This window comes from Haemorhous mexicanus, chromosome 5, assembly GCF_027477595.1.
Source record: "Haemorhous mexicanus isolate bHaeMex1 chromosome 5, bHaeMex1.pri, whole genome shotgun sequence".
NCBI classification, from domain to species: domain Eukaryota; kingdom Metazoa; phylum Chordata; class Aves; order Passeriformes; family Fringillidae; genus Haemorhous; species Haemorhous mexicanus.
Genome location: NC_082345.1, coordinates 11,506,697 through 11,530,296, shown reverse-complemented (window position 1 = coordinate 11,530,296; position 23,600 = coordinate 11,506,697). Strand labels below are relative to the sequence as shown.

The following is a 23,600-nucleotide window of genomic DNA, read 5'->3' as shown; positions in this document are numbered from 1 at the left end:
ATGGCTTCTTTTGAGGAAACTAAATTGGAAAGACTTATTTCTGGAAGTATGACTTGCATTGTATATTTCTAAAGTTTGAACAAATTTTCTTTAAAGGTGTTCAGTTAAGCATGAGGGTAGAAGATCTGTGCTGAATTTCTCCTGTATTCCTTCCAGGCTTTTAGATCAGTCTGATTTTAAATAGCTGTTTACCTCTGATTGCCAAGACCTATATAGGCAAACTTGTAGGACATCTGCCTGGTGGTATGAGCTGACTTTGAACTGCATCTCAGACTGTTACAGCTGAATGGCATTTGCAATTAGAGTACCAGCCACAGACACAGGATCTTTAAAAAGCTACAGTTTCAGAGAAGAACACACTAAATTTTTCGCAATGAGAATTTAAGTACAAGGCAATAGAGTTGCAATCAGTAGTCTTAGGCATGAAAAATACATTTTTATCTCTTCCTTTGTAGGAGGCAGTAGAGAAATATGATGAAGTAGTGCACAACCTGGAATTTGCCAAGGAGCTTCAGAAGACTTTTTCAGGGCTTAGCCAAGATGTAAGTATAACTATTTGTCTCTTTATTGACAAGAGGTAACTGCAAAACTTTGTGCTACTACCTTAATGGCTACACTTCTATTCCAGTACACCCCTTGCTAGGAAGTTCCTGTCTGGTTTCTCTGCAACAGTGAAGTTTAGGCATAGGCTGAGGAGAGTTCATTAAGGAGAACTGATTATTTGGTGCTTGTTAACCAGTTGTCTGTTTCTGATCACTTGGTAGGCAAAGGCTAAAGAAGCTTCAGTGACTCCAGTGGTGGGCCCCTGAATGGCTGGGGCCTGGAAAATGAGACCTTTCAGGAGAGCCTGGAACAACTGGGCTTGTTGGGCCTGGTGAGGTGAAGGCTTGCCAGGAGATGCACTATTATCCTTCAGACAGCAAATACTCGAAGGGTGGAGCTGGGATTTTTTGCTGAAAGAATTGGCAGGAGAAGCAATGATCATTACTTGAAATAGATGCTAACCAGGTAGGAGGAAATGGTCACTCAGTGGGTGATTAAACATTAGAAGCAGGATGCCTAAGGAACTAGTAAAATCTGTCCTTGAATTTCTTCAACACTTGACTGCATGAAGCTCCAAGCAATCTGGTTTTGATTCCCTGTAGCCTTTCTAGAAGCTGGGCTGACTATGTCCCAAGATCCCTTCCAAAATGAAATTTTTACTGCTTCTGGTGAGGGAAAGCGCTGGTTTTAAATCACTTTGACTTCAATGAGAAGTACATCCCTCAGTAACATTTAACTGAAGCTTGTGGAGCTTGCTACTCAATCTGCTGTAGTTGTCTCTAATTGTGGCAAGACACTGATTTAGTGCTTTATTTAGGTCTTTGTTCAGGATTTAAGGCACTTCATACATTATTTTTATGCAAGCAAGTGTTTTATCTTTGGAGAAACTGGTCTCTTTGCTCAAGCAAATTCTACACTTACAGAAGATTTGATCCAAGGTAGTGGTAGGGAAGCTAAACATGATTAGTCACTGCTCTGGCATTATTTCTATAGAATGCTGAAGGACTGGTACCTTGTGACCCAGGGTATCTTTGTGCAGGTGTTTTAAGTAATCCAGCATTCTACCAGTTCTTGAACTTATGCTGTATTTAAAGGCTAACCCACCTTATTTTTAACGTGGCTCTGCTTCTGTTGAAATGGATTCTACAGTCAGTAGTCATTACTGGAACACTAGGGGCCATTCTGGCACCAGCATCCTTACATCCTTTGCAGTGTGTTGTAGGGAACAAAATTTTCATAGATTGACACATTGAGGCATTTTAAGTTCTGCAGTTACTTGGAAAGGTTCTGCTGGGTAGTTCTGTTAGTGCATGATGAGAGACTTGAATGCATATTCTGTATGTGTTGTGTAATTTCATGTTGTTGCTTATTTAATGAGTGTTTTAGCCTTCTCCCAACAGAAATAATTGTAGGATTCTGCTGTATCCTTTAAGCTGGGGTATTCAAAAGTGAAGAGCAGTTGTCTTACTAGGAGAAACTTGAGACAGCTTACTGGGAGACAACTTCTGCCTCTCTAACTCTGTGGTAGATGTTAAAGATCAGCTAGGCCTGGATTGATGCATTGGTATCAATTCTATCAATTTCTTTAAAAGCTGTTACAGTAAAACAACTAGCAGGCATAATCAGGGTCTAGATATCACAAAGGCATATCACAAGTGAAGCTACCAGTATCCAGTTTGACTGAAAATTAGATGTGTAGATAATTAGTAGATAAATGGGGAGCTCTTCCAAAGGAGGAGCTTAAAAGATTCTGGATATCTGAAGAACTAGGAGCTTCTGTTGTCTAATCAAAATGAATAGTTGGTTTCCTTGTTGTAGGATAATCAATACTAGAACTCAATGTTTTGTCCTAGAATCTTGTTACTAAACAGGATTAAGTACACTAAATTGTTTAATTGTTGAATTTTGCATTAAAATAGCTGCTGAAAGCACAGAAGAAGGCTCAGCGGAGAGAGAGCCTATTGAAGCTTGAAGCAGAGAAGAAGAAGCTGCGTACAATACTTCAAGTCCAGTATGTGCTGCAGAACTTCACTCAAGAGCATGTTCAGAAAGATTTCAAAGGTGGTGTGAATGGTGCAATATACTTGCCTTCTAAAGAACTAGACTACCTCATAAGATTTGCAAAACTGACATGTCCAGAAAGAAATGAGAACTTGAGGTAAGTTCAAGGGTTTTTGTCTAATTAGTATGCTTCATTTGTTGTGGTAAATGTCCTCTGTTTGACACTGCTGTGTCTTTAAATACCATGTTTTGGAACCTTAATTAAAATTCTCTTCAGTACACTTGCTTTTGTCTGAGATTAGGAATGTGAAGATTTAACTAACTCAGCTTTAGAGGGAAGCTGCAGTAATTACAGCCTCAGGTGCAGGTTACAGACAAACTTTGCCATTTTATGTCTCCTCGTGGGACTGAGGGGACACAGTCCAATACCATCCTCAGCAGGTAGGCTGGGGATGTGCTAAGGCTGCAGTAAAATCAGAACTCTTTCTGTATTCCATTTACATTGATGATTCAGGTGTGCCTCTTTATTCCAGAGGAATGTAAGATGGTGCTCTTGCTGTTAGTTTCAAAGTGGTTTTAAAACCATTGCCTGAAGTTTTTGATACCTCTGCACTAAATGTCATACATGTTACCATGGTGTTACAGAGGTAATGTCAGTATCAGTGCTCATGTGGCACTGCTCTGGTGCTGTGATGGCTCGTGCTTAGTGTGACAGCCTGTCTGGTAGGGTAGTGCAGCATATGGCGTAAGTAGTTATTAGGTGTTAAATTGAGACACTTTATGGACAAGTCATGTTTGACTATGGACTAATTCTTCAAGTGCCTCAAAATTCTAGTCACTTGTCATGCACTAGACTTGCCTAATCTTTGCTCTTTAGTTAACTGCTTTGAAAGATCAGCTTCTTATAAAAAGCTACACAACAGGAGTGTCTCATCCCAATGAAGTAACTTTGTTTCTAGTTTACTCTTATGATATTACTTCTACGAGAAGCATAATCCTTTCCTTTGGGATACTGTGTTTCATTGCAGTGGACTGAAAATTCCATCTTCTGGAGGAGGTGGATCTTGGACCTAGAGTAAAATTTCCCAGGAACTGCTAGTTAGTGAGAATGGCAGCTATTGTTGGTTGTACCTGTACAAGTTCATCCAGTAAATGTGACCAGCTGATTAAACAGCAGTTGTTGCCCTCTTTGGGAATCCTGGCTTGTAATGAAATTCAGCCATGTGGTTTTGTGGGACAGTGCTTAGGATCTCTACGTTGGCCAACAAAAGAAGTTAGGTTTGCTAGGTTAAATCCTGTGCAGACAGAGACAGCTGAATTGCTTCCAGTGATTTCAGGGCTTACTATTCACTCTGTATGCAGGACATGTATGAAGGCTGGACCTGAGTGAATGTTGTAAAATGAGGGGTATTGGGATAATGCAGCACTTGATCTTGGATATGATTCTACCTGGTAAAACTGTCATTTGTTTTAGTGTTGAAGACCAGATGGAGCAATCATCTCTCTACTTCTGGGACCTTCTAGAAGGAAGTGAGAAACCTGTGGTTGGAACAACATGTGAGTGTCTCATCTAGAAAAATAAAGATCTAAAATTTGTGTCCTTGTTAAATGTCTTAAAACCAGTGAATACACATGGAAGGCTACTAAATGAACTACTTTTTAGTGATGTGTGTATCTTGATTATCCAAGGATGAATGGCTGTTCCTAGTTAAGTACAGGTCAATCAATACCACGTGCTTTCATTTTCCAGTGAAGACTTACTCTTCAATCAGTGTACCAGCATATTTTTGAGGAATACTGATGGTAGCAATTCAAAATCTGATGCATGATTACCTTTCAGAACAGTGGGAAGCTTTTTGTTTAGTTATGTGCAAATGGGTTAAGCTTGGAACAGTTCCCAGCCATGAAATGCTTAGTTGAGTACCCTGATGTATTACAAAACTTCATTGGACCTGGGCTGAAGGTTCCACAGCATTGAAGAGTCTCCTTTGTAGGAATTCTAGACTCATTGCTGTTGTCTCCCTACAGTACAGGACACCACACTAATTGTTAATGGAACTTGCTGGGATTTCTCATCATGCAGGGTTGCAGTCTTTCTTTGATGTAATGGAAGAGTCCTTACTTTTCAAGCATACCAAAATCTGTTGGACTCTACAAATCTTCTTCCATTTGTGGCACAGTTCCAAAATCCCTGGTTGTAAGCTAACATACACATTGTGTTCCTATTTACAACTTGCTTGTGAGGAAACTGCCCTTAATTGAGTTGTAGTGTCTTTCTATTGCAAACAGCCTCTGCTTGCTTTGTTTATGCCAGTCTTGTAGCAGCTGTGTGGCAAGAATCTTTCATTTGTTACTGACAACAATGTCAGTAACTGTTAGAACAGAGCATTAGCGTGACCTGTTTAACTTGCGCATACAGGTACCTAAACTGACAACTAGGTGTTACGCCTTCCCTTGTAGTTCTGGGCAAACTGCAGGCTTGGATTGCTACAGGCTGGTAACCTTAGCCTTTTATCTGTTGACATGAATAGATTATCAGTATCACTATCCCTTTAGTGTCAGTCTTGCATCCTTTGTGTGCAAGCTAGACTTCAGATGAAGCTGTTAGGTTGTTTTATTACCATTCATTGCCTTGGAAGACAGTTTTTTATAGCCATAGTAAATTCTAGCTACAGTTCTTGTTTGTGTGGTTGTCACTGGTAGGAGTCATCTTTCACTGAAAGTTCTTCCTGTTCTCAAGGCTGCCCTGTTTCCCGCTCCTCTGAAACAATTGCTAGAATCACTGTTACTTTTGAGGTCTTACTCTGTACTTTCAGCTGCTGTCTCTTGTTTGCACAGAGGAGCAAACTGGACAGTGCTTCTCAGAGTACAGTTAAGCTTTTGTTCAACCATGTCAGCTCTGAATCTTTTCCAGCTCCAGAGGAGTAAGTTCATTCTGGGATCACTCCCTTGCATTTCCCCTGCTTGTTTCTACAGTTCTTAGCTTTTCTTCCTGAGAGACCATCCTGTTATCAGCAAGGGTGTCTTGTAGAGTAGTTCCATTGTGACTGTTTAGCTTTACCTCTGTTGCAGTTTCACATGATCTTAATATCAAAGCTGGCTAGCTTATACATGGTAAACAAAGCCCTTTCCAAGCATATGGGAGACCAGGTGGCTCTGTGTTTACCTTGTGGGCATTTAAACACAAACTGTGAAGATGTTTTCAACTGCATAAAATTAAGCAGTCTAATAAATAATTTCCTTTACTATAACATTTTGCTCTAGCTTGGTAAGATGTGTGAACTTGGAGTAACTGCATCTGTAATCTGAATACCCCTTAATTTCAGATTTTGCTGTTTTAACTTTGAGTTTTTACTCTTTAGATAAACACATGAAGGACCTGTTGTCCAAGCTTCTAGACTCCGGCTACTTTGAAAGCATCCCATCTCCTCGCACCACTGTGCCAGTGAAAGAATTGGAAGAAGAAATAAATAGAAAACCTGAGAAAACAAGACAGCTGTCCAAAGGAGAGACTGCCAAAGAATCAGGTGGAATTACAGGATTCAATTTTTATATCAGTGTTGGGAAAGGCTTGAACTGGTAGTAACTGAAATGGAACCTTCAAGGCTTGCAGCCCTCTTTCAGCTAGTAATGTAAAAAAAAAGTAAATCATAGTAATAGAATGCTTTTGCCTTCTGAGCAAGTTGAAGATGTGGGGATTGTCTGGTGTGTAGGGAAAGTTACATATTAGAATAACAAAATTTATAACTACTATAAAATGTTTCTTGTTTAACTCTAAACTTCTGCAGCTGTAAAACTTAGACAATAAAAGCTTGTCTAGAAATAGCATGTTGAGTGGCAAGCTGAGCTTTCAGAATATCTGGTTTAGCAAATTGGTACTACTATTTAAATAGATTTAAAGAGTTGCTACTGTTTGATCTGCCCTTCTGCATTTGATCAGTTGAAACAAATTAACATCCTTTTTCTAGAATCCATTATGGAGCTTATGAAATCTGAAATACAGCCACAGGAGGTAAGATACTCTACTGTTAATTGCTTGCCTTTAGTATTGTGATTTTTCAGACACTCATTTATAATGCTCTTCTGCAGCCCTTTTTTAAACTTAAAAAAAGAGTCTGAACAGTAATTTAAGTGTTGCTTGATGTAGGAAGCATTAAAGACTTGGTTGCATTTGTTTTTAATCCCAAATTTATGGCATCTGGTGTTGTATTTTGGGATGAATGGAGCAGGATTACATGAAGCAGTATAGTACTTTAATGCTCTGGCACTTTCCTGAATAAAACAAAGCATCTGCCTTTAGAATGGGAACACTGATCTTTTGTGTACTGTGGAATAGAGAAAATAGACATCTACTAAAGCTGTCTGTAAAAGCCTAGCAATGCAGTAGGCTTGATATTGGTGGGGTTGAGAATGATGTTGGTCTTACTCTGATTTGTCAGGAAGGTAGGAAACCCAAGACAGACTTGTGTGTGTGGGGGTGTGTAGACCTGTTTCAGCAGCTCTTCAGACTCCTGAACTTAAGCTTTGACTGTCAGTAGCATAGAAACCATTAGTTCAAATGATTCTAACTGGTTCAAAAGGTGGGGAAGGGTGTCTTTTTCCAAGTGGAAATAATGTTTCTTAAAATGCTGAATCCCTGTTTCCCAGGTATCCCACTAGAGGGTGTACTCTAGAACAAGTATTTGTAACTTACTGCTAACACTGTTACCTGACTCTCATCTGGTATCTAGCCAGAAAAAATGTCTCAGCCAGTGAGCCTTGTACATTCTTCACTTCATGCATTTACTTCCTGTTCATGACCAAGTGGTAACTTAGAAAAACTTAGGACATAATCATTGAACTCCCAGATTTAACACTAAACACAGCCTGCAGGTGAAGTCCAGTGGTAGTTAATCTGACTCTGGTGACATTTTAGCATCAAAACTCCACAAAGAATGAGGGTTATACTTGGTTACTGGGTCTAATATTTTGGGATGCTTAGCAGAATGTCTGCCAATATAGTACCAGAGATTTTTATGTGCTTAGGAGGAGAGCTACCTTTATAAAAATCACAATTGAACTTGATATTTTCACTGCCTAGGAACATGAGGTAGCATTGAGGATAAGGGCAGTAGATTCACTTGGCTGGGTTTTACTTGTGCTGTTCAGCACTGTTCCCTGTTTCTCTGTGGCATGACAAGCAAAGCTAGTCTGCAGTGTTGTAGGATAAAGCCATGGCCACATAGTTTCTATGACTAGTGCTTAGACTGTCTAGGCTCTGCTTTTAGTCAGCAGTTTTCCAGTAGCTGAGTGACCTTATTTAACTGACCTGAACTGTAGCAGCAAAATGTGTTCTTGGGAGCCATTAAGTTTCTTTGGTCTATATAGTTTCTCAACAGGCGTTATTTGCCTGAAGCAGAATACTCTGTCAAGAAGAAGCCAGAAGAGCCCAGATCTTGGGAAGCTGAGTGTGCTAGAAAACAAGAACCTCCAAAGTCCTGGGAGATGCTTGTTGATATTAAAGAGCAGGAACAGAAGCAGAAACAAGAGATCTTAAAGCCTTGGGAAGCTCGTGTTAGACAGCAAGAACTCAAAAGACCAGATTCTCCAAAGCCGTGGGAAGCTCGTGTTAAAGAGGAGGAACAGAAGCGTGAATCTGCAAAGCCCTGGGAGACCCATGTGGAGGAGGAACAGCAGAAGAAGCCAGAAGCTCCAAAGGCATGGGTAGCACGTGTCCAAGAGGAGCAGGAGTCTCCCAAACCCTGGGTAGCAAAGGTCAGGGAAGAGCAGGACCAGAAGAAGCAGGAATCGCCTAAGCCATGGGTAACAAAAGTTAGGGAAGAACAGGAGCAGAAAAAGCAGGATGCCTCAAAACCTTGGGTAACCAAAGTTAAGGAAGAACCAGAAGAAAAGCAGGAATCTCCAAAACCTTGGGTAACCCAAACTAGGGACCAACCAGAACAAAAGAAGCCAGACCCTTTGAAAACATGGGAAGTACCTGTTAGGGAAGAGCCAGAGCAAAAGAAGCAGGAGCCTGTGAAGGCTTGGGCTGCACGTGTTAGGGAGGAGCCAGAACAAAAGAAGCAGGAGACTCGAGAGGCTTGGGAAAAAGCTGACAGGCAGCAGCAAGTGTCATCATCGCAGTTACAGAACCCTCCGAAGTCCTGGGCAGCTGCCAGTATGGGGCCAAAGGAACAGATGGGCCCAAAGAAGTTTGATATGGAACCCAAAGAAGTGAGTTGGCATATGTAGTATTATCTGTCATAAGCTTTTGACATTAGTGTACTGGAATAAAGCCACCTATTAGCAGAGGGTACCTAAGGTGTATTTTGTAGGCCATTATATAGACTCCTGTTTAATTCTTTCTTGGGGGAAATAATTCTGGAGGCTAAAGTTTATATTTGAATAGCAAGATGGTCTGCTTTGCTTTTTACATCAGCACAGTGTTGCTGTGTTTGAACCTTGAATAACTGCTTTATGCATAAGACAGAAGAATTAACTTGGTTCATCTGTAGCTATTGGCTCTGGCCTCTGTTAGCAGTACAAAGCAGGTATGACTCATCCAGAGATCAAATACTTTGTGGCTGCATGTGAATAACACTTCAGTAATTTTTAGGCTTTTGATTAAAATAGCTGCTGATTCAAGAGAGATCTAATGTCTAGATCAAGCAATACCAACTATATGGGGGCTTAAATATGTATTTCCAGATGAATGCATGAACCATATTGCTGTCCTGGGAGTCTAACAATAGCATAGTGTTAGAAATACAAAAGAAAAGCCATTGCATGGCTTACAGCTGAATGGGCTGCTACCCTTCTTTCTCACCTGTGCCTGGGTAGCAGCAACACTGGTCACTGTCAAAAGAGAACTGAGCTCTGCTAGGTCTGCCTTAGGTCACTAAGAAAAATGTTAATCTAAAGGTCGGCTTCAGGAAGAAAATATGGGGAATTGAGCAGTTCTCTGTACGCAGTGTTGTAACCACAACTGTCTTCCTGCAAGAAAGCAGGAGCCAGTATATCCCATGTTACTCATGGCAAATGACTAAGCTTGTATCTTGTCAGTAAACTTGGCAAAACTGAAAAAATGGATGTTCTTGTGTCTAGAGGCGGGACCGCAAACCGAAGGTTGAATATGAAATTAAAAAAGTATGTAATGATGCAGCACTGGGTAACACATGGGATTAAGGTGTTTTGGCTTGAGCCATCTTTACACTCAAGCTGAGTAGAATCTTCTGTCCAATGGTGGTGGTGGTACAAGTGGAAAACCTGGCCTTGCCTCACTAAGTAACTCTGAGCACAAGTAGGTGTTGTGCACCCAGCTATGCACAGTACTCCTGTAACTGAAACAAAGTACTGGAATAGTATCGAGCACTTGTCAAGTCCCTTGGAATTTCTGTGTCAGATTACCTTAAATGCAAGATGGTTTTTAATGAGAAGATGCTTCCTCTTATTTTCATATGGGATGGATAGATGGATGGCTTAAGTGGTTGAGAAAACTGCTGCAGTGAGTAAAGAGGAGGGTCTCCAGTCATCTGGAGAAACTTGCAAAATGCTTCAGAATCTCCCTAGTAGCATGCAGGTGTGCAATATACTGACAAAATTTAACTGCTGGAATGTGAGGCCACTGAAAGGGGGATAGCTGAACTAAGTAAACAAAGCATATTTTAAAGTATTCAAACTTGGATTTACATAGACCATAGGAAAACATCAGCTGCCTTTATTTTTACTTAGTACTTGTTGAGAAATCCTAATACTAAAAGTATATTGAATGAGTAGAAAGCAATGTACTTTCAACATAACTAGTTTCCATAACGAGTTTTTTAAAGGAGATGTCTTTGACTTGAGGTGCATACAAAGAACAATTAAAATCATGTCAAGCTTTTCAGATAACAATTTCTTTTGCATTTGCTTATGTAAAAGAGAGGCAATGCAGTGCTGTAGCTGGATCTGTTTGACTCTGAGAAAATCTATAAATTCTTTTGTGCAGGGATGTAGGCGTGGCAGATAAAAGACCTGTGCCACTGCTGCTGCCTTCTGAGCTGAATCTAGCTGTTAGAGCTCTGAGGTCTTTAAAAAGACTATGTATTGAGATATTAAAATATGCTTGTTTAACTTAATATACTGTAAATTGCAGTACCTAAGGAGCTGAGCCCAAGACAGCAGGGTGAACTGATGTGCAACTTGTTTGACTGTTGTTCTGTTTAAATATTTGTGCAACCTGTGGACCAGCAAGCTTGGTTAGAGCTGAATTTGTGGCCTGGTATGGGAAAGCAAAACAGTTTGGCTTATGCTATCATCCAGTGTGTCATTTGATTCATACCTGCTCTGAATGCTGCTCTGAGTAGAAAGCTGATTTTAATTGTGTATCTACCTAGCAATCACTACTTACAGCTTAGATATCACCATTCCACCTCATTTAGTACTTCATAACTAACAAACCTAAAGAGGAATTCAAGTCCTGTCTCATAGAATGAAGCTTCACTAGTAAATGAGATGGTTGAAGTGGTGTGTTACTGTTGCATGTAAGCAGGCCTTCAGTCTCTAAAAAATCCAGCTTTAACAGGAGTCCCTGGTAAATTTGCATTCTGACTAGCCAAATTCTAAAGTGGTTGTTGGTTTATTTGCAATGGCTTAACTGGTCCTAGAAAAAATTCTAGGTGTTTCACCTCTACTTTTAGTTAGTCAGTTCTCTGGATGTAAGTCAAGATACATTTTGCTGAATGTATGAGTAGTGTTGAAGTTAGGTTTCAGAAGCATTTTTTATGACAAATTAAACTCTGAATTTACCAGTGCTGTTCAACTGTAGTGGTTCAAACAACATTCAGGTTCATGTTAAGTGATCTTAGCATGTGCAGGTTTGATCTGAGCCAGACTAATAGGTCAGAGTCTGCTGCTAGCTTTTAATGACTACCAGAAACAGCATCTGTTGTAGGCTAGAAAGAAAACATCTTAATGTCAAATACCTGCTCTTCTTTAAAGCATCTTTTTATGAAAAAGCATAAAAACGGAAATACTTTAATTTCCTGATACTTTTCTCTATATAATCTTATATTGCACATAAATATTGTAGTTTTGAATCCCTAGGTATCAGCAAACCAGCTGATCAATATGAGGTAGCTTCACTGCGGCTTCTTCTGGCTGGCGTGTTTTAATATCTATATGAACTAGAAAATAACTTCCATGGAATGGAAAGTCTGTGTTTCAGTCCTAGCCTAAAGCCCTGATATCATATATGTAACCCTGCATTCTTGTACTTGTTGAAGTGAAGAATGCTACCAACAGAATACAGAGAGTATGAGCTGGGGAAGGAGATAGAAGCTCTGACAAATTGTACAAGCATACAGGAATTTTATCATATTTGGAAATAAAAGTGACAAGTCTTTTCTGCTTTCATGCCCTTGGGGCTTTTTAAACTTTCTTTTGTGTGTTTAATGTACAAGTCTCACTCACGTAGCTAGTGGACTATCTTAAGAGCCTTATACCCTACCAGACTTGACCTAGTTAGGTCACCTAAAGGTGAAAAGCTTCTGTTACCCATTTTCAAAATCACAGAACCAGTTTGATCATGTCCCTGGATCTTGAAATAGCAGTGGAGGAGGAAGAGGAGAACAAAAGCATTAATCAGTTTAACCCAGAATGGATTTACTATGGCAGGGAGTGTTGTAAAATTAAGACTTTTTGTAAGTGAGGACTAAAAGTGATGGACAGAAAGATCCAGATTACCAGTAACCTAGTCTATAACTCACTGAGATTATCTTAATTCAACTCTATCTTTTGTCCTACACTTATATCCTTAAAAACTGCGGTTACTGTTCATTATTGGAAACTATAGCAATACAAACTTGTATTTAGCTGGTAAAGATAGTGCTTGTGCAGCAGAATTTCTCATTAAGATCGAGCTGTACAAAGATGCTCTCTTTTAACTATAGAATAAAGTAAAACTTCTCACAGCTCATCAAGCAGTTATCACGTGGGCCACATAGATACTAGAAACTGAGTCCTGCAGTGTTAGTAATGTGCTATAAGCTTCTTGCCTGTGCATGGCATTGGAATTTCTGCAAAGGCCAGAGATTAGTTTCAGAAAACTGTTGAAAGGAAATGCAAGAGTGTTTTTAGGCTTGTCCTAAAAGTGCACAAAGAGCACTTCATCAGTTTGTGGTGGATTTAGTGTGACAATTGTCATCATAGCACAAATACCCTTCTGCCATATATTTTCCAATGACTTTATGAAAATAATAACACTGCTGTACAATATATTGAAGTTCTAACTTCCTGTTAGAAACACAGCTGTTTGTCCTGTAGGGAAAAAAGGCTTTCACATGTTCCTGCATATCTCAACATTTGGGCCAGTTGAAATAATGCAACTAAATGTCTTCAGATTTGCTTCCCTCTAGCTGCACAGACCAACATAAGAAAAGTAAAACTTTGGAGAACCACAAAAAGTTAGTGGTTTAAAATACTTCTAATGAGCATACCTCTTCTCCATGCTGCTTTCAAAATACATGTTAGACCATCTAGACAGTCTAATATTATTGCCACCTTATAAATAACAGGGCTTCTGCTGCTTAAGGAGCTTACTATAGTGATTTTTCTGTTACCTTAGACTGACTTGTTCCCTGACAAAACATTTGCCTCTCTTAAAGTGGAGTGAGAACCAGTTGGGATGAATTCTTAAGGAACCAGCTGAAATAATCAAGGAGTAATAAAGCTCTGCAGAAGTCCATGTTAGGCCCTTGTGTGGGAGCACGGGTGTATTTATGCCAGACTGGGATATAACACTTTCTGCAGGAGGTGGTGCATTGAGATTATCTGGCTTTTTAGTAGAAACACTTGGGTCTCATCCTGAGTTAGTTGCTTGAAATAGATCTCTTAGGTGCAATTTCTTCAGAATGTCTGAAAATGCCCTCCTAATAAAAGATCTGTACTTATTGGTGTAGGTGCCACTGGGAAAAGTAAACCTTGAGTGATGTAGCTTTGATTTTTAAGTTTGTTCTGGCCTTCAACTGAAATGTGAGTTTGCTTAGATGGAAGTGCCTAATTTTGCACTAGATGCAGGCAACTAGTGCAGGAATTAATCTAGTGAAAGCTGTTCCTGCCCATGGCAGGGGGGGTTGAACTAGGTAATCTTCAGGCTGTCTTCCAGTCCAAACCATTCTATGAATTTGTGTCTTAACTAGTTGTAGCAACAGGAAGCTGATTTTTTTTTTTCTAATAAAGTGAAAACGTGATTCAGGAAATATCAATAAGAGCACAGAATTCCTTGGCCCACAGTGCCTGACACCTCTAGGTTACTCAGGAAGTATATTGGATTAGGCAGCTTGTCTTGCTTCCAGTATTAGATTTAATGTAACTTCTCCTTATTAGGTGCCTAAACCTGTACATCAGCCAGCTGCAGAATTTTGCTCTACTTCAACTCTTCCAAAAGATCCAGTATTGAGAAGGGAAAAACTTCAGGATCTGATGACTCAGATACAAGGGACTTACAACTTCATGCAAGTATGTTTTTCTCTGCTGCTGTAGCACAAAGCTCCTGTTCCTATGGGGTTAGGGAAAACAGTGCTGACAATGTGTGTTGGCACTGAATGAATGACTTTAGCCCGAATTAGCTAAAAGCATATTGTCAAGTGAAAATGTTTCATTTGTATCTAAAGTTTCATTTTTTTTCTTCCCACTGGTGATCTTTTTTTGAAAGGAGTCCATTCTGGATTTTGATAAAGCTTCACCAAGTGCCATTGGTTCATCCCAACCTCCTTCAGTTACTCCAGCAAGCAGTCCCGTAGGTAGGTGATCCTATAAGTGTAAATGGTATGTACAATTTTGCAAGCACTAACAGGGTTTGCTTGGGCTGTAGATGAGTAGGCCTGCTGAAGATAACTTCTTTAAATATAAAAAACAGGTCATGCTAAAAGACTGGCTGGATTTTGGGCTGTAGAACTCAATTACCCAGTTTATTAATTTTCTTTCTTAATCTGATAAGTCTCTCTTAATTTGGATATCTTTTCTGTGGTAAAAATATTTTTGTCATTGAATACCCATCCTCTTTTACCAAAAACTTGAAGTCTTCAATTGGGTGTAGTTTGCTGATGCTAGGTTTAAATATTTGAATTCCACATGTTAAAAATAGTTTGCATCTTCACATACCAAATGCTTTAAAAAAATAGAACTGCACACCAAAACTATGTGTAGTGTTTGAATTTAAAAGTAAATATTGCTTAATGCATTCTATTTTTACAGCTTCAAAAGAGCAGAAACTGCCAAGTCAGAGTGATTTTCTTCAACAGCCCCTTCAAGTAAGTTGAAATGAGGACTGCCCTGTAGAGGCAGGTAGAGGTTATTTACCAGCATGGACTTGTACTAGAGTTGTTTTTCTTGCCAGTAGTTCTGTGTTTCATACAATGTAGTAGCTTGTGAGTCTAAGCTCACTCAAATACTGACAAAGCTGGCTGTTCTGCTTGAAAAGGGGCAATAAATGCTTGAAGTTTCTTGAAGTATGTTGAAGACACACTGAAATAGTTTGCATATTTTCCCTTTAGATTCAGATCATAGCCAGTAGTCATGTGCAGAAGATCAGCTAGTTTCTTTCCTAGATAGTGTTTTCATTTTCAAGATCCTTACACCAAAGACTGTATCTCAAGCTTTGGTAGTTGTGGTTAAATGAGCCTTGAATTCAGTCACTGTGCTTGCATGTCTTGTGACTTTTGCTTTTAAATGTGTTTCCTTACCATGAACAAGAATTCCTAAAAGACTGACTGACTGGTTAAGACACTTCAGTCCCTGAATTATTCTGAGGTTTACTTGGACATGCTGAGGGTGTGAGTTTTAGTGAAACCTAACATTTATGTTTTGGTATGTTCAAAGCCTTATGTCTGTTTTCTCTCCTTGTAAGGCTGCTGCTTCATCAATGGTGCTGCATGGTTCAAACACTTCCCTAGCATCTGCTGATCATGCTCTTTCTAGCTCTGAAACTGAAGACTTAGTGACAACACAGGTACCATACCCCAGGGCTCACTGGCATTCAGATCTGTGTGACAGCCAGCCCTAACAGAAAACTCAGCTGGGGCTCTCCTGAATAACTGTACTGGAACAACATACAAGTAACTGCAGTAGTACTGCCTACTGTCTGGAGTACTTAAAGATGGGTGGCAAATTCTTGCTAATACTGCATGAGTGCAAAGTGAACAGTCTGCTTCTTGACACTGGAAGGGCGTGGGATGAAAAGCGCTCACTAAAAAGTGTGATGCACATTCTTGTGGGAACATGGGAGCAGCATAAGTATTTGCTTTGGTTACAGTGCAGAATATTCCCTCTAATGATGACAAAGAGGTTGCACAAATTGAGATGGGTATTGTCATGAAATAGCAGTGTCTGTGTGTAACCTGAAGACTGAGATTTTCTCTCAAACACTAACTGAAGAAATACTGGGAATCTCACTTCCTGATGTTGTGCTAAGACCTAAAACTTTGCTTGCTTAATTGTATTTATGTGCAGATAAGCATTTAAATAACATTCAGATACTGTTCAGAGTTGAAAAGTTTCACTTTATGCATACCAGTGTCTTAAAGGTCTCTTGTGAATTGTGTTGCTGTGTTCAAGAACACAGCTGGCTCTTTCCTGTTGGACTCTATAATTCAGAGTGTATAGATTATAATGGGAAGTGTTCTTGCTTTTTACATTTGTTTTGCTGATGTATATGTTATCAGCATACTGTGTATGTAGCACTCTATTTTTTAATATACTATATACTGATAGGGCTATTAGTCTTACAGCCTCTTGAATCAGCAGTTTTGTCCCAATTCTTGACACTTTCTATCATTTCTACAGTGCCATGACACTCCTTGTGCTGACAAGAATTCAATAATTCTGCTGTTCAATTTGATTCCAGAAGGCCTGTGCTGTGCTATAAAGTGGATCATCTGATTTTTTTTTTATTTTGTAGAATGCAAACTTATTGTTTGGAATTAGGATTGCTTGTGCCCAGCCTGTCTCTGGTCCCTTCAGCTTTTGTCTTTGTTTTCCAGGAAAAGCAGTAAAATTTTGGTCCCAGCAGAACCAGGGAATACGCTCCATGGTGGCAGTGCTCCTCCTGGTGTGCAGATACACCCCAGTGCTGTCTGAGGCACTGTGATGTGTACGTTATGAGCACAGGGCTGGTAGTCTCTAGCCCTAGGCTCTGTATTTAAGCATTAAGCAACTCCTATATGTAGCATTACAGGTGTGAGCTAACTCTAGGACACACAGGCTTTGCAAAGCCTTGTTCAACAGAGCTTACAATTTTTTTTCCATTTAATTCAGTGAGACAGGTGTGTGTTGCAGACTTCACTGTAAGTGCTTGAAGCAATCTACTGTTCTTAAAATGATCTGACTTTGCAGGGCTAGTTGTGCAACCAGTTGTGTAAGAAGAATAATCTAAATCTGAATCTCTAAAGCTAATTACTTGAAGCTTTGGTTAAGATGACTGTTTAATACTTTGGTTTTGGAATTAATGTTTGTCCTGGTCTTTCAAAATCCATTTGTTTCAACTTTAGCACTGGTGTTTCATAGCTTTACCAGAATTCTGTAGTACTACTCATAATAGCAGGTGCATTATGGCTTCTTGTAGGCATCAACATCGCTTTCTCAAGAGAATGAGAAATATACTTCCCAGCCTCTGTATCAGACAAGTTCACGTATGTCTGAGCCACTGATACCTAAAAAGATGGAAATTGCCCAGGTGAGCCATCACAAGTAATGTAAATATTTGTTGTTGAAATAGTAAGGCTCTAGACATGTCCCTTTTGACTCCTGTTTTGTGTAAATATTGGTGTTCTAAATCAACACTTCATTTTGCCATCTGCTCAGCTGAGGCCTAATGCTGGTTAATACTTTGTCTGGACAACTCAGCATTGTTTCTAATCTGAAACATAATTAAGTTGGAAAGGGAAAAAAATCAGACCCCCTAAATTTCCTAAGTTGCTCCAGAAAAGAGAAATAATTTATAATATTAGCCAAAGAATCTTTTACTAAATAGAACAGAAAGCATTCTGTGTGTCCTTAGTGGTAGGGAAAAATACCTAATGTCTCTTTATTGTGATATTATTCCAAAGAATGGTATGTATAGTAGCTCATAGGCACATTTCACTTAATCAGCAGAGACTGCAATAGAAGTACTGTTTGCTGAGGATGCACAGCAAGATTTGAAATTGTAAGCAAAAGCTATTTTGTAGCTCTACCATGTCCAAATGTCATCCTGTAGAAACTGCTGACTTCTGTCAGTCTAGGCTTTAGAACAAATTAACTGCTTCTGTTACTGCCTGATAATTATCAAGTGACCTTTCATTACATTTGTTCTTCCCCCAGGCAACTATTCCCCTCCCAAGTGAGCCACAGTCGCCATTGCCTACTTCAAGCACCTCTGTGCCATCAGTGCCACCAGCACAAAGCTTTCAGTCTCCTCCAGCAAGCAGCAGCTCTGTCACAATAACAGCAGCTCCCTTTCAGGCTATGCAGACTGTAAGTATGCAACACACAGAACTGACAACCATGCGAGTAACTTGGGAGTAGCACTGAGGAACTGGCTCCTCTTGGAACAGTACAGAACTTGATAGGTCATTTTGTTTTCACAGTAAAATCTAGATTAGTCCTCTGATTCTCTTCAGAACTTAAAACAGATCATCCAAGAACAAAGATCCTGGTTTTGCTCTGTATACTGCCAAAAAACTAATACTAGGATGTCTTAGTAGCCGTAAGGGACTGAGAGGGAGAAGTCAGGCCTGAAATAAGATTGATAGTGGTGCCCTAGAGTAAGGTGAACTGCACTTACTTACACTGTTCGTGGGAAAAGATTTTAAATACAACAGACTTTGTTGGAGAAAGGGAATCCTGAATATAGATATTAGGCCAAAATTCTTTCAGAAGCCTGAGTTTGTTTTGTTATACTGTTTGCTTCAGTGGGGTAAAATTCAGTCCACTGGAATCCTGGAAAATGTGGTTTTGGAAAACTGGTGTTGCTCATTATCCTATGTTGTTAACAAGTAGTCAGTGTACATATCTAGGAAATATACCACACAGTCTGAGATGGTCACTGCAAATATAAACCATCAGTAATGGTATATGGCCTGAAAAAATAGTGTCAAACATTGCTGCTTCCTGGTAATCTGCAGTGCAGGTTTAGAGAGGTTCAGAGGAAGGGTCTTCTTTAAGTACAGGGAAGGCAACATTATTTACTCCTCTGGTACATTCTTCAGAAGATGATGGAAACACTGATTTAATGTTTTTCTCAAAAGCAAGCTTTAGATTCTCCAAAGGCATTCTCCATTTTAACAGAAGTACTAGTGTAGTTCACAACTTGCTGGCCTCTGTCTTGCAGTACTGAGACATATGTGGCAGGAACTGGTGGAGGAAGGTGTCTAATAGCCTTTCAAATCACAGGAGCTAACAAGTAAAACTTCTGTGACATCCTGGTGTGGTCTGTAGTAAAATCACTGTGTTGACTTTTTCTGCTTGGTTTTCTGGATTTGTAGAAGAGGCTCAAGTCAAACCTACCTCAGAGGCACAGAATTGTGATACACATTACAAATGAAGCAACTCGTGGTGGGGGAGGTGATTTTTCCTAAGCTGGATGTGTTTAGAATATGCTAAGTGGTTGGGTGGTGATTTTTCTGAAAGTGGAGAAGCAGCAGCATGCTGTGATTAAGGAATCCAGAGTCTTTTAGGGACCCAGTCTATAAGAGAAGCATCTGTCATGGTATAAATGTAGAGTCCTGGTCTCAGTCATTCTGGTTATGTCTGAATTTGCTTGATCATAACAATACCACTGAAAGTTAACTTGAACTATTACTTGTTTTCAGAGATGTTAAATGTCTGAGATTGCTCTTGCAATTTCTGGGTAAACCTGGCAAACACCTGTCATGAAGTCACAAGGATGTTAATTCCTCTTGTAGTGGTAGAAATCCTGAACTTCACAGTGCAGGGTTTTCTTCTTCCCTACATTGCTTAGATTCTCATTACTGCCATGAAAGCACAGCCATTGGACTTGAGTAGATAAGCCAGGATGACTCCCTGCCAAATAGTGGTATCACAGTGACAGTAATGGAAGTGTCTGATTACAGGTCCTCAGACGTCCCATTTGCTGCTATTGTGCTTATGGAAGCTTAAAGGCAGGCTTGACCTGTAGCCCTAGTCCTTGATTTGAATTCCACCTATAACCATCACTGCAGGAAAAAGCTGACCACTTGCTACAAATTCTTCAGGGTGTGAGTGTTGACAGCCTCACTGCCCTGCCTTCTCAAAATCCTTTTAGGAAAAGGATAGGTTTGGATCACTTTATTTACCAGATGAAGTGGTCAAAAATTAAAAATAAATCAGTTTTACTTTACAATGGTTCAAAATTATGCTTGACACTTCAGTATCATGAGGCATTTCTACTGTCTCTTAGAGGCAATGCTGGGTTTCTTGACCCTGGAAAAAGTATTTTTTCTTTTTTTTTTTTTTAATTATTGGGGCATCTACAAATGGCAAGAACTGTGAAGCTGTTTCTTGCATCATGTAGCTGTGGCTATTGCCCAAGTCTGTCTTCAGAGAGTTTATAGTCCTGTTAGATATACCTGTAGACTCAGTGCCAGTACTGCCGACAGCTCTTTATGTGAAATTTAGATCCTTTAAATCAAAACAGATCTTGCCTATTTGATGTTGATACTAGCTGTCACTTTTGACAGCATTATTGCTGGTAATTGTTTTATTGGCTATAAATACAGTCATTAGAGTGACTGGAGTCTGGGTATTATATTTAACTAGCAGTAGTATCTGTTCATCATTGTACTGCCCAGACTATAACATTTGAATGACAAGACTTACTTAGGTTAAGTGTTTACTCTTGGATAATGTTAAATGAGTAGGAGAGATGAAGCTCCATTTACTGAAGGGGCAAATGATGTCTGGTATGGTGTTTGAGTGGATAGCAGTGTTACATCAGGTTCCAAGACATGTAGAAAGACCCAGATTTTTCCCAAATGTGAATGTCTAATCTCAGAATAGGCTGTCCCAGCTTCAGCTTGAGCTGTAGGACAGGTAGTCAGTGGATTTCACAGAGAATTTCCCATAGAAGGACAATAGCTTGTTGTGTGGTAATTGTTCTGCTGACAGAGTACAGGAGCTGTGGTCAATCAAGCTGTTCCTTGGGTAGTAGCTCCATAAACAGGAGTGTGTTCTGTAAGTTTACAGGGAGGGAAAAGGATGGGTTGATGTATGATGTTTTCGATTATTTCTAAGAAACAGCTGGTGTTCTAGAAATATGCTAGAAAAGCATATGGATGCAAACTACAGCATGGCGGGGTGATGGCGTTAGGTAGAGATGTTAGCTGGTAGTGTTAAGCACTTGTTTTCAAATATGTTGTAGGTGTTTAAAGTGAATGCACCACTGCCTCCACGTAAAGACCAGGAAATAAAAGAGGATTCTTCATATTCAGCGGGATATAACCAGAGTTTCTCCACAGCAAGTACACAGACTCCTCCTCAATGCCAGTTGCAGTCTTCTCATGTTGCAGAACAAACCTCTCTTTCACAAGAATCTCTGTCTTCAGGTAAGAACTGCACTTGCATCTGTATTTCAAGTAGTCTTTCAATATGTTCAGTTTATAGTAGTATTTAAATTCACTATCATGTGCTGTGAATACTTCTAACCCAGTGAAATTCTTAACAGGTGCTACATAAATGTCTAATATTAGGCATACATCAACTCTAATGTAGTTGATGGTATGTAAACTTAATTTCAAAACTGCTAGCAGGATGAAAGGCTGGTTCAAACTTGTTTCTATATGAGATGAACAGACTGTTGTCACTTACATGCCTGAATTTCCCAGCAGAGGTGAGAAATTCAAATATGTGGTGATACTTGCCAGTCAAACAATGATTTTCTTGGAATAGTAGCAGTGATGAAATACTCTTAATTGGAACCATTAATTTGGTATCTGGTAATAGTGCTGTCAGTGCTGGGAGCTGCTGAATGCTAAGTAGGAAAGCTGGGATAAGTTTTCAGTCTGACCTGAGAAATACTGAGCTAGTAAGTGGTCTTCACAAACCTGACTTACTTGAGGTAGTGCAAGAGGTGGGTTTGTATAGCTTACACTAAATTTGACATGAAACTGGCCCTTAAATGTCTTAAGGTTTTAGGATGAAAGAAAGTGGCAACTAGGGATCTGTATTTATAAGGCCATCTAATGAAATGGCTTAAGGTCATTTACAACTGGTGTTGTTCTGCCAGAGTGATTTTCACAGGTCTTAGACTAGAAACAGACTGATAGTATGTGAAGTCAATGAGACCTAAAGAACAGTGTAAGTGTAGCAGTCAGGAAAGCATGTTTAGCTTCAATGTTCCTTCTCATCACTGAGACTATGGGTGATAAGCCTTCTGGATTTTTTTTTTTGTGGAAAATCATAATTTTTTAATAGCCTTGTGCAATGGCTCTGCACACACTTCACACAGGGGTTTATACTGTTGTTCTAGATCAATTTTAAGCTTTTTAGAATGAAATAAAGCATGATCTTGTGGAAATGCATTCATGGTTGCAAGGTTTGTGTTTAAAGCTAACCACTCACTCACCCTTGTGAGTGAAATGCATTCTTTAATAATTTTTGCTTGGAGTTGAAGGGCCTAGTATATGGTAGGAATGTCTATTGAAGAGACTGAACCCAAATATCTGCTTTCCATAGTTATCTTATTACTATCTAGGTGTGATGGAGTTTGTCTTACTGTTTCAAGGGATGTCAATACTGAAGTGACCTAGTTTATCAGTGAAAATTCTTAATCAAATGTTACTTGATTTTAACCTAGATTGGGTGTTTTCATGCTGCTGGCAAGCTTGTTCTCGCCTGTGCAACTGACTCCTGTTGAATGCATTAGGGGCTTGCAGTCAGGGCCTGTGCTGTCTACAGTAGATTTTAACAAGCACTACACTTTACAAAACAAAGGGAAGGATCCAATCACTTACATGAAGTAATGAAGGGACAGAAGAACAGACTAAGAGCAGCTTGATTGGTCTCTGAATGTCCTAATACTGCCCTTGCTTCTGTGTGTGGTAACTTATTGCAGTTATAAAAAGCTTTGACTTATCTGTGCCTTCTGTTTTAAGCAGTGAACTATCAACCTGATGGAGCTGTTCCTGTTAGCAATGGTAGCCTTGCCTTTTATCCAGCACAGGCTAATGTTATTCCCAGACCCCCTCAGCCTTACCTGAACAGTCGTGGGTCTGTCAGAGGGTCTGCTAGAGGTGGAAGGTCGCTGGCCAATTCCTATCGCCCCCCTGGTGGGTACAAAGGTATGTCTGTATTTACGATCATCCTGAAGAAGATCTGATGTCCTGCCAGTAGAATGTGATTTAACACAATGCAGTATTAAAATCATGTTGTGTATGTGAAATGTCTCAAAACAAGACTTTAAGGGCATTGTGCAGAGAATGGGGCCCTCTGTTATAGAATTTAAGGAAGTTCATTCTAACTTTCCTTTGTGGTCCCTGTATTTGAGATGTCAGGCCAAATGACAGAGCAATTTCACAGCTTTCCTAAATATGAAGATTGAAACTTTCACTAATAGGTTATTAGATTACTCATATGGACTTTTCTGTTGGCAATTTCATTTGCTGTTCTAAACTTTTTACCAACTTAATTCTTTCTCTTGGCATCTTGCTGACAAACTGCGAGATTGGCCGGTTTCCTCTTCACATACCACTTACTGTGTGTGTGCAAAATAAGGTTTTTTTTGCTTAGTACTGCTCACTTTAATATTGCCACCAGAAACCAGGATTGGGGAGAGGCTCCCAGTAGTGAAGAGCCCTTCTAGACAAATAACAAACTGAAGAGTTTTTTGAGGAAGCTTATTTGGTCTCTGCAGAGCAGTTATTCTTTGGCTGCCACCTGAAGTACTATAGAAAGTTTCAGCAGAGTTTAGGCAGTTACTAAATTAAGGTTGTTGATAGCTACCAGCTGCAGGCTGTGGTCTATTCCCCTTGGAAGTGAAGGGCACTTAGTCTGTGATAGGTGCTTCAATTGGGCTGAGCCTGCTCAGTACCTTGTAGGAACATGTACCAGATGATGAGTTTTATAGT

The 23,600-nt window shown here is 39.7% G+C and overlaps 1 protein-coding gene across 3 annotated transcripts in view; it reads left to right on the top strand.

The window, feature by feature from the left end:
• The window catches only part of CAPRIN2 (caprin family member 2), a 33,114-nt gene that overhangs the window by 5,767 nt on the left and 3,747 nt on the right, over positions 1-23,600 (top strand). Inside the window, exons 4-17 of one of the 3 annotated variants that reach the window (XM_059845885.1) lie at positions 456-542; positions 2,463-2,701; positions 4,019-4,101; positions 5,907-6,071; positions 6,513-6,556; positions 7,912-8,757; positions 13,888-14,019; positions 14,216-14,303; positions 14,758-14,813; positions 15,410-15,511; positions 17,123-17,233; positions 17,860-18,012; positions 20,897-21,080; positions 22,629-22,814. In XM_059845885.1, the coding sequence (XP_059701868.1) occupies positions 456-542; positions 2,463-2,701; positions 4,019-4,101; positions 5,907-6,071; positions 6,513-6,556; positions 7,912-8,757; positions 13,888-14,019; positions 14,216-14,303; positions 14,758-14,813; positions 15,410-15,511; positions 17,123-17,233; positions 17,860-18,012; positions 20,897-21,080; positions 22,629-22,814 (2,476 nt within the window). The remainder of the gene's footprint in view (positions 1-455; positions 543-2,462; positions 2,702-4,018; positions 4,102-5,906; positions 6,072-6,512; positions 6,557-7,911; positions 8,758-13,887; positions 14,020-14,215; positions 14,304-14,757; positions 14,814-15,409; positions 15,512-17,122; positions 17,234-17,859; positions 18,013-20,896; positions 21,081-22,628; positions 22,815-23,600) is intronic. The other 2 variants (XM_059845886.1, XM_059845887.1) reach the window with 2 other exon arrangements.